A 15,870-nucleotide genomic window follows, 5' to 3' on the forward strand; every position below is an offset into this window, starting at 1 on the left:
CCATATGCCGACTTCCTGGCAAGTTCCTTGACGGTGCCAGAGCCCGGGGCCTGGCAATCCGCATTAAATTCCAAGGCCCTCTTCCAACACATGTGGCCATCGACAGTATGGCCTATACAGTGCGGCCCCATACCATTCCAGTCCTCTGTGTTACCACTGCCTGGCATACGGGCATGGGACAGGGACCTGCAGGGGCCAGGTCAGGTGCCGCACCTGCAGCGGTTTCCACGCTGCAAAGGACTGCACAAAGGACCCTCGCTGCCTCTACTGCCAGGGCGCACACACGTCCACCTCCAAACTCTGCCCAGCTCATGCAGCGGCAGAAGACATACAAAGCAGCCTTAATAAAGGAGACCTGACGGTGCTTGAGTCCCGGCAGCGGATGCGGGAGATCAAACCTGGATCCTTTCGCCCGGGACAACCACCCCAGCGCCCCCCCTCAGCCCCATTGCTACCTGCCTCCGGAGCGTTGGAGCCAACCCCTTCCACCCACCATCCTGGCGCCATTGTCCGTCCCACCCCCGTCTCCTCACCCTCGCGCCCACTCCACAACGCTCCGCCACCCCGCCCCCACAGCCCCTCGGCAACACTGATTCCCTCCCGCGCTTCCCCTTGCAAACATCTCACCCTGCCCACCCCCACCCAACTCCAGGTCCACAACCCACCCCCCGCAGCCACAGATTACTCCCCGCCGTCGCCCGGCCAGCAATGTCCTCACCCTCCTCCCCAACGCCATCTACGCCCCTGCTCCCGATCCCCCTGCTGATAGCTCCCCCGGTCCCGCTCCCCTTGAAGGGCACACCCATACCGCCAACCCCTTACCCCTCCACCCCCTCGACCCTCCCCAGGCCCTCCCTGACAGCCCATCACCACTCCTCCTCTTACCGGCACACCACGCCCAACCTCCATTCCAGCCCATCTCCCACCTACCAGCTGCCCCACTCCCCGCCTCCTCCCCAACCCCTCACTCAGCCGACACTGCTGCCCAGCACACCGCGCCCCTTTCACTCACCTCCATCATCTGTAACCTCGCCCCGGTCATCCTGACCTTCTGCTCTCTCCTTTCCGCCGGCCACTCCCTCTCAGATTGCTTCTCAAAAACCCTTCCTTCCCTCATCTCCTTCTTTGGTTCCCTTTCACCGTGAATCCTCCACCAACATCTCCCTTTCTTTTCTGGAATGCCAGGTCCCTTTACTACAAGCTCCCACAATTCAAAACTTACCTTTCCTCCATCTCTCCTTTCCTCATTGGCGTCTGTGAGACCTGGCTCACTGAACCCTACTCCCCGTCATTCTCTGGCTACTTTCCCTATCGGCAGGACCGCCGAACTGGAGCGGTGGGCGGAGGCCTCCTGCTGCTGGTCCGGCGGCCCCTTCCTTCCTGTCAGCTGTCCCTCACCCCTTACCCGGGAGGCCACTTAGAGTTCATGGGAGTTCGTGTCACCTTCAGCTCGGGTCCCCTTGACGTCCTTATCCTTTACAACCCGTGTCAGGACATCTCAACACTAGAATACCGCCACCTCTTCAATCAGCTCTCCTCCCCTGCACTTATCATGGGTGACTTTAATGTCAACCACACTCATTGGGAGCCGTCCCTCTTCACGGCTCAGCAGAACCGTCCCGGACACTTCCTAGTGGATTTCTTCGCCGGCAGTGCCTCCTTCTCTCTCCTCACCCCCCCAGATCTTCCCACCCGAATTGACCCCGCCACAGCCAGGGCCTCCACCCTTGACCTGTGTCTTGGTAGTGGTCCATTGCACCTCACCACCGTCACCACCGGGCCGTACATCGGCAGCGACCATCTTCCTGTCATCCTTACCTTCCCGTCACTAATCCCGCCCCCCCCGGCCCCAGGCCGCCCTAGTTGGTCCCTTAGGGCTGACAACAGGCACTCCTTCCTAGACCACCTCTCTTCCACACCTCTCCCCCCCAGCCCTCCTCCTGACACAGCCATAGGGGCCCTAGCTGACACCTTGGTGGAAGAGGGGTCCCATTGCTTCACCTTTCGTTCCTCCCCACAGGCCTTCCGCGCTCACCCGCCATTCATCACTGGAGCCCTCTCTATCTACACCGCTCTCTCTGTCACCCCTCCACCATTCTCCCCCCTTGCACACCTCTCTCCCCTAGGTCCATGGTTCCCCCTTCCTTCATTCATCTCCCTGGACCTTCAGACACCTGGGACCAAAGCAGATTGTCCACACCAGGGGAAGGCCCTCTTCCTGTCTCTCCTCTCCACTAAATACAGGGACACCTTTTTCATATTCACAGACGGCTCCCATATTCCCTCCCCTCCCTCCACTAGTGCGGCCATATACCTCCCAACCCTACACACCTCCACCAACTGGAAACTCCAACCCCATACCACCATCCTTGAGGCAGAGCTTTTCGCCATCAGGGAAGGCCTCACAGCAGCGACAACGCTTCCCCCACACCAATCTGTCTCCCTCTTTACTGACTCCCTCACTTCCTTCCAACTCCTCTCAACTCACAGACCTCACACACACCACACACTATGCTTTGCCATCCACTCCCTCCTGGCACGGGTAACCTCCGGGGGCAGACGGGTCCACCTTCAGTGGGTCCCCTCCCACATAGGCATCGTGGGCAACACAGACTAACGACTGACCTCAGACAGCTCACCCTCGGACACTACAGACACTCCCCCGCCCGGCACTGGCGCCCCTTCTCCCCCAGTCGCCCCCTGGACACAGCCATCACCCGTCTGAGGATTGGACACACCCGCCTCAACGCCCACCTGCACAGACTGAACATAGTCCAAGACCCACACTGCCCATGGTGCCCCACACAACCTGACACACCAGAACACCTCCTCCTCCACTGCCCAAGATTCCACTCCTTTCGCACCACCCTCACAACATCCTTAACCAGTCTCCGTATTCACAGGCCAACCCTAGAGGACCTGCTGGGCAGCGACGCCCTCAGCCCCAACACTGCCTTCCACGCCCTCAAGTGCACGCAAACCTTCCTGCAGAAGTCTGGGCAACTCGACAGGATCTAACTCCCACCCTGGTGACAGGACGGCCAACACAATAAACAACTCCTGATAACAACTACCACTGACGGGGCTCTTGAGGCTGTGGGCCCACAGCCTAACAAGCCCCATAAAACACCCACGAAGAAGAAGAAGAAGGAAGGAGAGGCCAAAAGGGTGGTATGTGTGTCGTTCTCAGGGGTAACAATGGATAAGCGCAAACACTCACTAGTTTTAGTTAGGAATTAATTAAGGTGTGGAATGGTGGAGTCTGTGTTTCCCCGTGTGGGTGGAAACAATTATTATGTCGGTGCTACTTATTGCCATGTGCGCATGTTAGTTTACGGTGTTAATGTTAACCCGTATTCAGTGGTATTATAACGTCTTTTTTTCAAGGCAACGCTACATTCCTTCTGACGGCCACTGGTTAGATGGTAATGTGGTAGCGGGGTCGTCTGGCTATTTCCGAGCGGTTGTCAATGATGTTGAGACAAGCCTCAGGACAAGTGAACACTCGTTCTGGGTTGTGATGGTTACCTTTAGTGCGGTAATTATGGAAGGTGAGTGGATTCCCGTGTGAACCACTCTGAGACAATGTTTAGTTAAGGGGGGAGTGGTGATAATTCACTAACGTGTGTGTGTGTGTGTGTGTGGGTGTGTGTTCAGTAATGCCCAAATGGTAGGTTGACAGGCTTTAAATTATAGCACTTACAGTAACTTAATAACTTTTCTTGTGTATGAATAAATTTACAGACCTTGGGAGGTTAGTGGAGTGACATTTAAATGGCTACATACATAAATGAATATTATTTAACCTAACTAACTAGGTATCTATTAGGGAGATTGGGGAACATTTGAATGCTTATGTGTTGAAGACCCTTGAAGTGATGACTGGTGCAGGAAGGAGGAAGAGTAAGGCCGGAGACGACGAGTGTAGACTGCGCGGCTGGTGAGTGTAGCAGCGTTGTTGACGAGGCCGGGGTTGTGTTGGTTAAGAGGCTGGGGCGTGGTTGAAGAGGCCGTGGAGGTGGTTATGAGCTGAGGCGTGATTGAAGAGGCCGTGGAGGTGGTTGTGAGCTGAGGCGTGATTGAAGAGGCCGTGGAGGTGGTTGTGAGCTGAGGCGTGATTGAAGAGGCCGTGGAGGTGGTTGTGAGCTGAGGCGTGTGGTGGTGCTGCTCCTGTCCTTCTTGTTTCGCCAAATCGTGCTTTGTTTCGCCTCGCCTTGCTGTGTTTTGCTCCGCCTCGCCTTGCTGTGCTCTGCTGTGCCTTGCCTCGCCTTTGCCGTGCTTGTGGTGGTTGGTGGTGTTCACAGGGCTGTGATGGACGGTCAAGCCACCCCTCAGAAAAACGTGCGTCCTATTCACGGCTCTTCGGCTCACTCTCTGCCTGTTCGCCCTGCCTTGCCGTCTTGTCTTCTCCCAGCTAAGCTCCTCCCCCTTCCTCACGTGACTTCCTTATATGGTTCTCCACTTCCCCGTTGTACTCCCTGACCTCTGCATTACAACTAGATAATCTATCGCTAGCTAACTACTAATCACTCTAGGGTTCGAGACTGGGGATGAGGATTTCAGAAAAGTCTTTCATCCATTCACACCCTCATTCACGCCAATAATCTCTGCTTATCACACACACTCGTTCACCCGTTCACACGTCCGCTCACTTGCTTGTTTGTTGTAATATATAGTCATTCACTCACTTGCATTCCATACTCACTTACTCATTACACATTTGGACCGTTACAATATGAGGAAATGATGGTGATGAAGATAAAAGAAAACAATGGTGATGATGGTGATGATATGAGAAGAATACACATTTGGACCGTTACAGTATTTACAAGTGTAATTAGTGATGTAAGATACGTAAGCTAACCTCTAATAAGTGGACCCTGTCCTATGACCCTTAGTTCACCAGAGCGATGCCTTGCTGAGCGACGCGGCCATTGGTTTACCAGGCACTGTATTGACCCCTGAAACCCCTGCCACTCCTTCCTCGTGACCTGCGGGCGGGGACACATACTGCTGGTGACTGTGTGTCCTTGGACCGCCCATGAGACTGTTCATGCCGCTTCCCTTGTGCGCGTTGTGGTGCCCCGCGGGACGCGACATCACACAATACGATTGCTGCAGTATCACCATCATCCACCTCAACATCCACCGAGGGCGACAGCGGTATAGAACGCTAAATATCTCCCTCCCACAAGAACATTCAAGAACACTCAAGAACAACTGAACACAGCCAGGCCTCCGGAGGATAAACAAACGAGACGCCAGAGCGTCCCCAGACCAGCCTCTTATCTACCAGCTGTCAACACGCGACCGACGAGTCACTAAAAGGTTCACGTAAGCCGAGCCGCTCGGTGATTCACTCCTCGCGTGGAAGCTACCCTCCTCACTATAAGGATTAGAATCCCTTAATTGTAAGCTACATACCCTAAGGATGTCCCTAGCATACTCACCCCTACGTCCCTTATACATAAAATCAATCGGTGCTCCTCCTAGCTCATTAACTTGTAAATTCAGTGAGCGAGGAATTTATAGTCAAATGTGTAAATATGGACAAAAGACAGGAATTGCTTAAGAAAGCCAGTTTGCTGAGGACCAACGAACAGTGTCAGCATATCTATTTCAACAGAGATTTAACATATATGCAAAGGCAAGAGCTATATGCTAGGCGCCAGCGTTCTGTGGTTGCTGCCAGCGGCCAGCTGGGGGCTGGGGCTGGCTCTGCTGGCTCTGCCTCTCGTGACGCTGGTGGCGGTGCCCAGCATGGCCAGCCGTCCGGTGGTGTTGTGTCCCGTTCTGTCCCTTTACCACAGTAAATTTATCTCAGATCAATGTAAATAGTATTAGTAATAAGTTAACTTTAGTTTCATACTTTCTGTCTCAAAACAAGATTGATATCTTAGCTGTTACTGAAACGTGGCTTCTTCCTTCTGTTCCTGATTCTTTCGTTGCCATTCCCAACTATAACATAGTGCGTAAAGATACATCAGCATCCACTGCCAAACATGGTACCTGCCTTTATATACGCAACACTTTTGCATATTTAGCGCTGGACCTACCAGTCAGAAACTTAGTAGGAGTTCACCTGCCTTCCTATGGTGTATATATTCTAGCAGCTTATCGCCCTCCCTCAAACTCTCAACTACATGATGTTGAACTTAAATCATTCCTGGAGGACTTTGCTCCTGGTAAGGAATTAATCCTTGAGGGAGATTTCAATCTACCAGGTATTAACTGGTGTGACGTGCCCACTGCCTCTACTGCCCATGACACCTCCTTCCTTGACTGCTTTATGTCTCTTGGTCTTCATCAGTGGGTGACAGAGCCTACTAACACAAGAGCGGACAACACTCTTGACTTGGTATTTACCACGGAACATGACAGGGTCGCTCAGGTGCAGCTCCATCCTCCCTTGCCCAACTGTGATCACCTCCCTATATCCTTTATCTATACTTTTCATGGTCTCACTCCAGCCCAGACTCCAAAGTCAACTATACTATGGCACATGGGTAATTATCGAGCCATGAATAATGCTCTCTTGGAATTCGACTTTGCTGACGAGTTCTCAAACATGTCTGTGGAAGCTGCTTACAATCGACGTCTAGAAATACTGCAAGCAATGATTTCACTGTATGTTCCTAGCAGAGTGGCCCGTGACCGCCCCTTAGTCCCTTGGAAATCCAAGCCACCGGCTGAACTGGTCAGGAGGCGTCACAATGCATGGGTTCATTATAAAGCAGTGTACAACAGTCATGGGGTAGGAATTCAGATGTCGCCCAGATACCCTTGTATTCCTTTCTAGATGCTAATTATGAGTATAGGAGCTACTCCTATCAGTCACAGAAAGACTATGAGTCCCACCTGATCTCTAACCTAAAGACTAAGCCTAAGCTGTTTCATGCTTACATCCGTAACAAGAAAGTGGGACGACCCACTATAGGACCCCTTAAACAACCCTCTGGTGAAATTAGTTATTTTGCCCCAGAAATGGCAGATTTGTTTACTAAGGCCTTCTCTTCTGTATATTCTACCAGTGCCCCTGACAATCCAGTAGAGCACCAGCACTTTGAAGGTAACTTGAATAACTTGGTTATAAATCTGTCTGATGTCGCCAATACTCTGCGTGATCTAAATCCTTCCAGCAGTATGGGGCCTGATGGTATCCACCCTTGTTTGCTCAAACACTGCTTCTCATCCCTTTCATACCCCCTTCTCTGGCTCTTCCATCAGTCAGTCCAGACTGGTGAACTTCCATCAGTCTGGAAGTCTTCCCAAGTACTCCCCATCTTTAAGAAAGGCATGCGTTCTTCCCCTCTTAATTACAGACCAATAAGTCTCACTTCAGTATTCTGCAAGTGTCTCGAGCGTATTATCGTGAGCAATCTGACATCTTTTCTCGTGAATAATAACTTATTAGATTCTAATCAGTTTGGCTTCCGTAAGGCTCACTCAGTTGATGATCAGCTCCTTCTAACATATGATGACGCCACCTGCTGGCTTGATCAGGGGCATATGGTCGACTTTATACTATTTGACTTTAGTAAAGCGTTTGACCTTGTTAATCATAACATTATGATCAGTAAGCTCTCCCACATCGTTATAGGCCCTATAGGGGATCCCTTACTCTCTTGGATACACGGATTTCTGAACGGTAGAGTAATGAGGGTTGTGGTTGGGGGTTCTGAGAGTGATTCTACGCATGTAACTAGTGGAGTTCCCCAATGGTCTGCCCTTGGACCAACCCTTTTTCTCATTTATATTAACTTTGTGGCTCACGTTCTAACCTGTAAATACAAAACTTTCGCTGATGATCTGAAAATATACCAAAAGATAAATAAGACTACGCCTTCTCTTACATTGTTAGATATTGCTTCTGTGCAGAGAGATGTAGACCTACTGGTGTCACGTGGGGGCTCAGGCTCAACTCGGACAAGACCCGTGTTCTTAGGTTCTGCCGAGGATCTGCTCCAAATCTTGGCCCGTACTCTGACTGATTAGAGGAAATCCTTTACAGTTTGTGCAGTCTGCATCAGATCTAGGGGTTCAAGTTGATACTTCATTGAAGTTTCATCTCCACATACGCTCTCTTGCAAATAAAGCTGCAGGAATTTCGTCGAATTTACTTAAGAGCACAGTTAACCGTGAGCCTGAGTTTATGAAATCTCTTCTCACCTCTCATATCCATCCTATGCTGGAATTTTGTTCAGTTGTATGGCACAAAGGGTATGTAGATGATGCCGACATGCGTGAGAGAGTCCAACGACTATGGACCAAGGAGATTGTTGGACTTTCGCATCTTGACTATGCCTCCCGACTGGATGCCTTGGGTCTCTTTCCTGTGATGGCAGACTGCTTAGAGCTGACATAGTCAAGGTCTGGAAGATTCTCAATGGCCTCTCTCCTGTGCAACCCTCTGAGTTATTTTCCCTCCAGACATCATCTAGAACCCGTGGAAATTCACACAGAATAATTCTGCCCCACAGCAACACAGAAATACGTAGGCGATACTTCTCAGTCCGAATGATTGCTTTGTGGAATAGCCTGCCAGACACAGTTATCCTGTCAACATCCTTAACTGTATTTAAGAGAAAACTAGCAGAGTACCTTGGTCAAAGGCTATACGAATTTTAACCCCTACATACTAATACCAATGTATTCTCATATATAATTTCATATGATCTCATTTTAACTATAGTTCCTAAACACTCTGGTCAAAGAACATATTAACTCTAAATTACTTTATTCTACTTACAGCAATATAAATATAAATACTTATTTCACTTATATACATATAAGTCATTATATTTTATAACTAGTCTCTACTTAGTGCAATCAACACACATTCCAGCAGCGGCTTAATAGTTTTAGTGTTAAGAGTAATTACACAAATATGTATTCTGCTGGCGTGCTGACACTTGTGGGGTTCCCTTCTCGTGGAACCCGTCTAGGTAAGATGTCTAGGTAAGATCAGAATCTCTAAACAATAATTACCTCAAGTAACATTCTTAAAGTCGCTTTACCTATATTACTTGGGCAGGTGATGATCCTGTGTGCGATAATGGTGCCTTATAAGACTGGGTGAATAAACTACTAATTTTACTCTGTGGTTTAAATGATCAACAATTAATTCTACTTTGAGGTTTAATGAACCTACATAATTAATTAAAAGAGTGACCATGAACGGCACGACAAAATGGTGGCAGCGGTGGGATGATTTACTTTGATAGTGTGAACAGCAGGCTCGGGACTGGCTTCACTTGTTGAGAGTTAGTGTCAGTAGAAGTGAAATTAAATTGTCAACATGCCTGGAGACAACGTAAAACTTTAGTCCCCAGGGGCAACAGGAGGACCCCAAGAGCCAGAAGTGAGGATTGTAGAATTTGAGAACAAATTGAAAGAGCTGGGGGATATTATTATTGCACAGGGGGAAATTCTTAGCCAACTAGGTAATGAGACCCTTCTCAAGACAGAAGTAGGAAGCTCACCCCCCACCCAAAACTATTTCTACTAAGCCCAGGGACATACCCATCCTGCAGTTACATGAACTGGATGATTTAGAGGCTGCAGGGAAACTCAGACTCTTCTTTGACCTTGTCGAACAATGTACCACCGAAGATGGGGATAGAATGAAGGTTGCTAAAACAAGAGTTAGTTCAGAGCTTGCCATGCTCATTCATAATCAGCAGGGGAAAAGTAGTTGCCAGTCTTGGGAGGATCTGAAACAGTTCCTAAAAACCCAGTTTGCTGCTGAGGTGACTCTAGATAGGGCCTGGCAGCATTTTGAGAGCCATCAGTATGACTGGGCTCTCAACCCACAAAGGTTTGTGAATACTCTAATGTACAAATATGCTGTTATCGAAAGTAAGTTCCCCAGTGACACCCTCCCTAACAAAGAAAAGGCCATAAAAAGGAAATTGTGAAGTGGATTGCCAGCAGAGGCAAAAGGAAGGGTAGAAGGCTTTTTGGATGAGAGTTACCCTCTCAATAAGTTTGCTGACGCATGTGTCTTGATTATAGAGAAGTGAACAGCCACCTCACCACTGACATTTATCCTCTCCCCAGACTGGAAGAGTTGGTGGAAACTGCATCAGGAAACAAGTACTTTGCCACATTAGACCTGAAAGATGCTTACTTCCAGGTGATGCTGGACGAGGAGAGCAGAGACGTTACCACCTTCAGTTACGGTGTGTCTTTGTACAGGTTCAAAAGGTTGCCTTTCGGCTTAAATTGCAGTCCAGCTATATTTTCCCGTCAGATGGCCACAATATTGTCTCCCCTTATTAAACAAGGCTGGATAAGGAACTATTTGGATGATGTTATTCTATGGGCTTCTGATTTTGACACTCTAGGTAAGAGGCTGGACACCCTTTTCAAGTGTTTCACCCAGAGTGGAGTCAAACTGAATCTTAGTAAATGTGCCTCTGGTCTGAGGCAAGTGAAATTCTTAGGTCACATTGGAGCTATCGCGAGTCACCACGAGTGGTGCATCTTATCATGCATAAGATCTTTGGTGTGACTGTCTCCGTCGCCCTACACACTAGCTTAGATTCAGGAAATATTCACTTTTCTTTACAAAGCTCATTTGTTGCACAAAACAGGTAAATTTTGTTGACATCACTGGATTAAGCAATAATTGTACAAATATAAAACGATAAGGGAAAAAAAAATATTTACGGTGAGTAGAAGTCAGAGAAAATCATTTAATGTTTATACTAGTTTTAATTTTATATCGAAATTTGCAGCAATTATCAATTATGGAATCGATTTTTGAATAAAACATTTATCTTACATAAAATCCTCCTGAATACGACGGTACTTTCAGATATCATATAAAGTGCGATATAAGAGGAGACAATATTGTAGAGTGGTATAAACAAATGTTATTCTCTGATTTCTACTCACCATATCTACTTAATTTGTTTACCTTATCGAGTTTTGAAAGTTGCGTTAAAGTTTTACAATCATTGCTTGTCAAATATTGTCAGCAAAATTAATCTATCTTATGTAGCAGATGTGCCAAGTAAAGAAATATGTTTCCCGAAACAACCCACACTATCCATTTCCTTGCCTGCTGCTCATGGGGGTGAGGTGCGTTCAACACAAAACTTCATACAGATCTGCATGAAGCATAATGTAGACGAGGCTTAACACACGACATCTAGCAAAATCTCAGTGTCACGAAACAAATGAGAAATAGATCTATTCGAGAAAAAAAAATTCCTAACATTCCTCCCGGGATTTGAATCCGGCCCTCGACATGGGAGGCAGACACGTCACCGTCGTGTGATCACTGAGCCCTGCCTCACAGCCTTGAAAGTCTTTGTTTTTTCACGGGTCAACACAATTATATATTTATTCTTATCATTCTTATCACCAAGAGATATGCTAACTCACCACAGCACTCTTATCTTCATCTTTGCCCAGATTTCTTTGAATATTTCCTTCGAACATTTCCATGAAAATTTTAAAGAATGGACAAAATATCTTCAAATAAAGAAATTTCCAGGTTTGCCAATGATTGGGATAGGGAAACACCCAAGATTACGACCAAGACCAATGTAACCAGCCCGATACACTAGAGCAGGGGTTCTTAACTGGGAGCATTCATACCCCTTGGGGGTATGGGAACCAAATAATGGGGGTATTGAACTCTATCTCTGAATGATACTATATATTTGATCTATTAATTTATGGTTAGATAGAATGATACATTATAACTAGAACTCCTATTCAGTATTTATAATCAGTGTTATTTCATGAATCTAAGAGTGATTAGCACTCAGTTGTATTACTTTTTCTTCTTTAAAATAGATATTATAATATTTGGAAAACATTTATGTGTGGTTGTAAATATGAGGAAAAACATCAAACCATCCAAAATATTTGGCTTGGCAACCCAGTGAAGATCTTGCTATTTTTCACTGTGTTTTGAACTGAATGACAGTTGAGCTCAGTGAGTTGTAGTTAGCCCAATACCTCCGTCCATCCCTTCTTCACATTGTCATTGTGATCGTCTTCATAATTATTTCCTCTGTATGCATTTTCTCTTCTCTGCCCAAGATTGAATAATAGATGTTTAAATATTATAAGGATAAAAACATTGTAATCTACATTTGCATCATCAAATGCATAGGATAGTCCTTTAGCCTTTATTTTTTTGTTCAAATACTTAATTTTATAAGTTACTTTTACAGTATTTAATCTACTATTCATGTATTTATTTTTTAATACATAATTATTGCAGTTTACAGCACGTGTTTGGATGCATATTTAGCCGTTTTAAGTATGAGCCATATCTATCATAATCCTAATTATTACAAGATGTGATAGGTATAATATAGCTTTGGGTTGGTAGGCTTAATTAATGATGGCAAGGGGATGTAAAGCTTAGTTTTCGTTGGGGTCATAATACCACTTCGTATTTTTCTCATGGAAGCTCATTTTATTTATGGATGCCGTTAGCACAGGTTTTCCTAAGGTAGCATGGACCGGTTCTGGTACCAATTAAGTGATTTAGGAATGACACAAATGTATTTGTCATTATTATTATTATTATTATTATTATTATTATTATCATTATTATTATTCAGATACTGTTCCATAAAAATCATGTATATGCGTACCAGTATGGGTTTTTTTATAGTTTTTGTATTTTTCTTTCACAGGCTGTTGCAAAATGTCTGTCGAAAAAACAGTGGAATGATTCATATTGTTGTGCTGGAAGCTTCCCCCGGCGTCCATGGGCTTCTAGAAGGCTCCGGGAGGAGCGAGCAGGAGGGCGGGGAGCAAGGCCCCGTTCGCGCCCGCGGGGCTAGCTGTTGTTGTTGTTTTATTTTCTCATGCACGCTGGCATGATGGGCTATGGGGGAGCCATGCAGAGTGGCTGGGCGACAGCCCATGAGGCCCTGCCCAGCAGTCGGGGGGCACGGGTGCATCTTGCACCCGTAGCCGGAGCCGAGCGAGCAACTCCACAGTCTATAAGCTGGCTCAGAGGCCAGGAGAGTTTCTCGCTCGACGAGTGCTGGCGCTCCACTGGCGGGGCTAGCGGCCGCCAGGCGGGAAGTGTTGCCAACTCGCACATATTTTTGCTACATGTTCTTGTATGATCTAAAATATACTGTAACATTCTAGACTGTACTGTTCTGGATATATATAAGAGAAGAGGGCGAGAGGGGACAGTCCGAGTCATAGTAAGCTAGTGGCCAGTGAAGAGTCAAGAGTTAAGTGTACTACTAAGGAAGAATATTAAACTACAGAAGTTGTGCAAAGTGTTTACATATCTCCCTCCCACGGAGTCTTGTGACGGCGACACGGAACCCAAGTAATACGTCCGGCATAACAATATGTTGCTTTTGGCTTCACCTGTACAACATGATGGAACTGAAAGACGCAAACGCATGATTTGAAAAATGGTAATGAGCAATGGAAATTTGAGGCCATCATATTCATATTGTTAACTATTAGGAGTAAATAGGACTGGTGATGATGATTTCGGGAGTCGAGTGAAGTCATCATACTGAGCTATATAGTTGGGGTCTACGATCATTAATCATTAAAGGTCAAGTCGCTCCAACCCGGCGAGCAAACATAATATCACGGGATTGAATTATTGTGAAGTACCAGTAAGTAACTAGGCGTTTACCAGGTGCACGCGCTATACCCACCCTCTCCTCGGATTTATGGCGATGTTTTAGAATGATGAAAGTGAAACCTTGGAAGGGCACAAGCATGACAAATAAGCACATAAGAAGAACAATGATGAGGAAAGAAATATCTCCGTAATTACAGGAAAGGATGTTGTAGTGGTAAGGACATGTTACGAGGTGGAGCGACGTATTCATGAAAAGAAGGTAATAAAAAAAAATTGAGAGGCAAAAGGAAGAAGAGGATGACCGAAAAGAAAATGAGGATGCACCGACTGTTGAGGGAAAGGAGAAAACTTAGATCGCAATGGATACCTTACATACGTGAGGGAGAAGTCAAAGGCAAAGAGGAAGAAATCTCGGACGAGAACACTTACCAGGCGGCAAGTCCTTGGGTGTGGTGAGGTAGTGCCTCAGCAGTAGCACCACCAGGCCAAACAACAACACCGCCAGCCACATACCGCACGTTCCTCCTACCGGGGATGCACTGATACTGGTGCTGTAACAGTTAATTCAGCTGCAATAATCTGAAATGCAATTTACTGATAATCTGCTCTTCTACTTCTCTGACTATATAACTGGCCAATATACAGAGAAGTTGTTAGATACAAGCGATATTTGAAAAACCTCAACGGCTCCGTTGTCTATAAGGGGTTCACAATAGTCTGAGTGTGAAAGGGATTTGGGAGTATTTGTGAACTCTGACCTAAAACTAAGGAAGCAATGTATTAGTGCGAGGAATAGGGCTAACAGGGTATTAGGCTTTATTAACAGGACGGTAACCAACAGGAGTGCAGAGGTCATCCTCAGACTCTATTTAGCGTTAGTTAGGCCACACTTAGATTATGCTGTCCAGTTTTGGTGCCCACACTACAGAATGGACATCAACTTGCTAGAATCAGTTCAGAGGAGGATGACCAAGATGATTCAGGGGCTGAGGAACCTCCCATATCAAAATAGGCTGAAACATCTAAACTTACATTCACTAGAGAGACGAAGAGTGCGGGGAGATCTGATAGAAGTATTCAAATGGGTCAAGGGTTACAACAAAGGCGATATAAGTAAAGTACTGAGAATTAGCCAACAGGATAGGACTCGCAGTAATGGATTTAAATTAGAAAAGTATAGATTTAGGAGAGATAGAGGCAAGCATTGGTTTAGTAATAGGGTGGTGGGGGAATGGAATAGACTCAGCAATCACATAGTTAGTGCAGGGACGATAGCTTGTTTTAAGAGTAGACTGGATAGCTACATGGACGAGGACGACAGGTGGCAGTGAGGTGTGGGTGCAGTAAGGTGACGGGGTACTGGATGCATGCCTAGTACCGCCGGTATAACGAGGATCAAGCCTCTACCTGTAACTCCTGTAACTACACCTCACCCACCGTGAGTAGTGGGGGGGATTCTGGAGCTGCCCTGTGTAGGCCACCCGGCCTCTTGCAGTTTCCCTATGTTCTTATGTTCTTATGTTCTTATTTATGCCTCTTTCAAATTATGAATTTCTTGATGTTTCCAGATAATCATTATGCAAATTAAGGAGGTAGTATATTACTTGCCCCCAAAACAATCCCACTTAGGGCCCTATGTATCTTAATATATATATATATATATATATATATATATATATATATATATATATATATATATATATATATATATATATATATATATATATATATATATATATATATATATATTAACCTGCTGATGCTCATCCCATGCACGTAGTAGTTTCAGTAAAACCTCAACAACTCTAAAACTAAACCTGTCACGATAAGTCTTACTGATATGTATAAAACTTGCTGCATATTTGGACTCACCCAACGTAATATCCTCACTCCTCACTCAAGACTGGTAGATCTTCCCTGCTGGTATGTTGTGGGACGACTATACGGCTCATATTCTAAAACATTTCGGAGCTTTTGATATGATAAGGCTTTCGTTGAGGTTGCAGGTACTTCCACATGCTAAAGTTTCACCACCTATATAGTGATAGTTTGACAAGGCTTCTGCACTATGAATGTGAAAAACACTCATGAGAACCAGTCTAATCTACTTTGTGGCCACTGGAAATATTTGTTTAGACAGTCCAAAGGGTCGAAGAATACGGATCTGCATGTACAGCAACAGTCTCTCACGGTAACCTTGAGGGTGACGTCACCAAAGTCCTATGAGAGAGAGAGAGAGTACCAACATTCTAAGATTTGGACGCCATTTTTGGCCCATATAT

The 15,870-nt window shown here is 46.1% G+C and overlaps 1 protein-coding gene across 2 annotated transcripts in view; it reads right to left on the reverse strand.

Annotated features, from left to right (window-relative positions):
* Positions 1-15,618, reverse strand: part of LOC127009397 (cytochrome P450 2L1-like) — a 52,814-nt gene extending 37,196 nt beyond the window's left edge. The window contains exons 1-2 of one of the 2 annotated variants that reach the window (XM_050882465.1): positions 15,461-15,618; positions 14,018-14,139 (exon numbers count right to left, since the gene is read on the reverse strand). In XM_050882465.1, coding sequence (XP_050738422.1) covers positions 14,018-14,099 — 82 coding nt within the window. In that variant the 5' untranslated portion in view covers positions 14,100-14,139; positions 15,461-15,618. Of the gene's footprint in view, positions 1-14,017; positions 14,168-15,460 lie in introns of both variants that reach the window. The other variant, XM_050882466.1, reaches the window with a different exon arrangement.
* Positions 15,619-15,870: the final 252 nt, after the last annotated feature.

Source organism: Eriocheir sinensis, chromosome 40 (genome assembly GCF_024679095.1).
Source record: "Eriocheir sinensis breed Jianghai 21 chromosome 40, ASM2467909v1, whole genome shotgun sequence".
NCBI lineage: Eukaryota > Metazoa > Arthropoda > Malacostraca > Decapoda > Varunidae > Eriocheir > Eriocheir sinensis.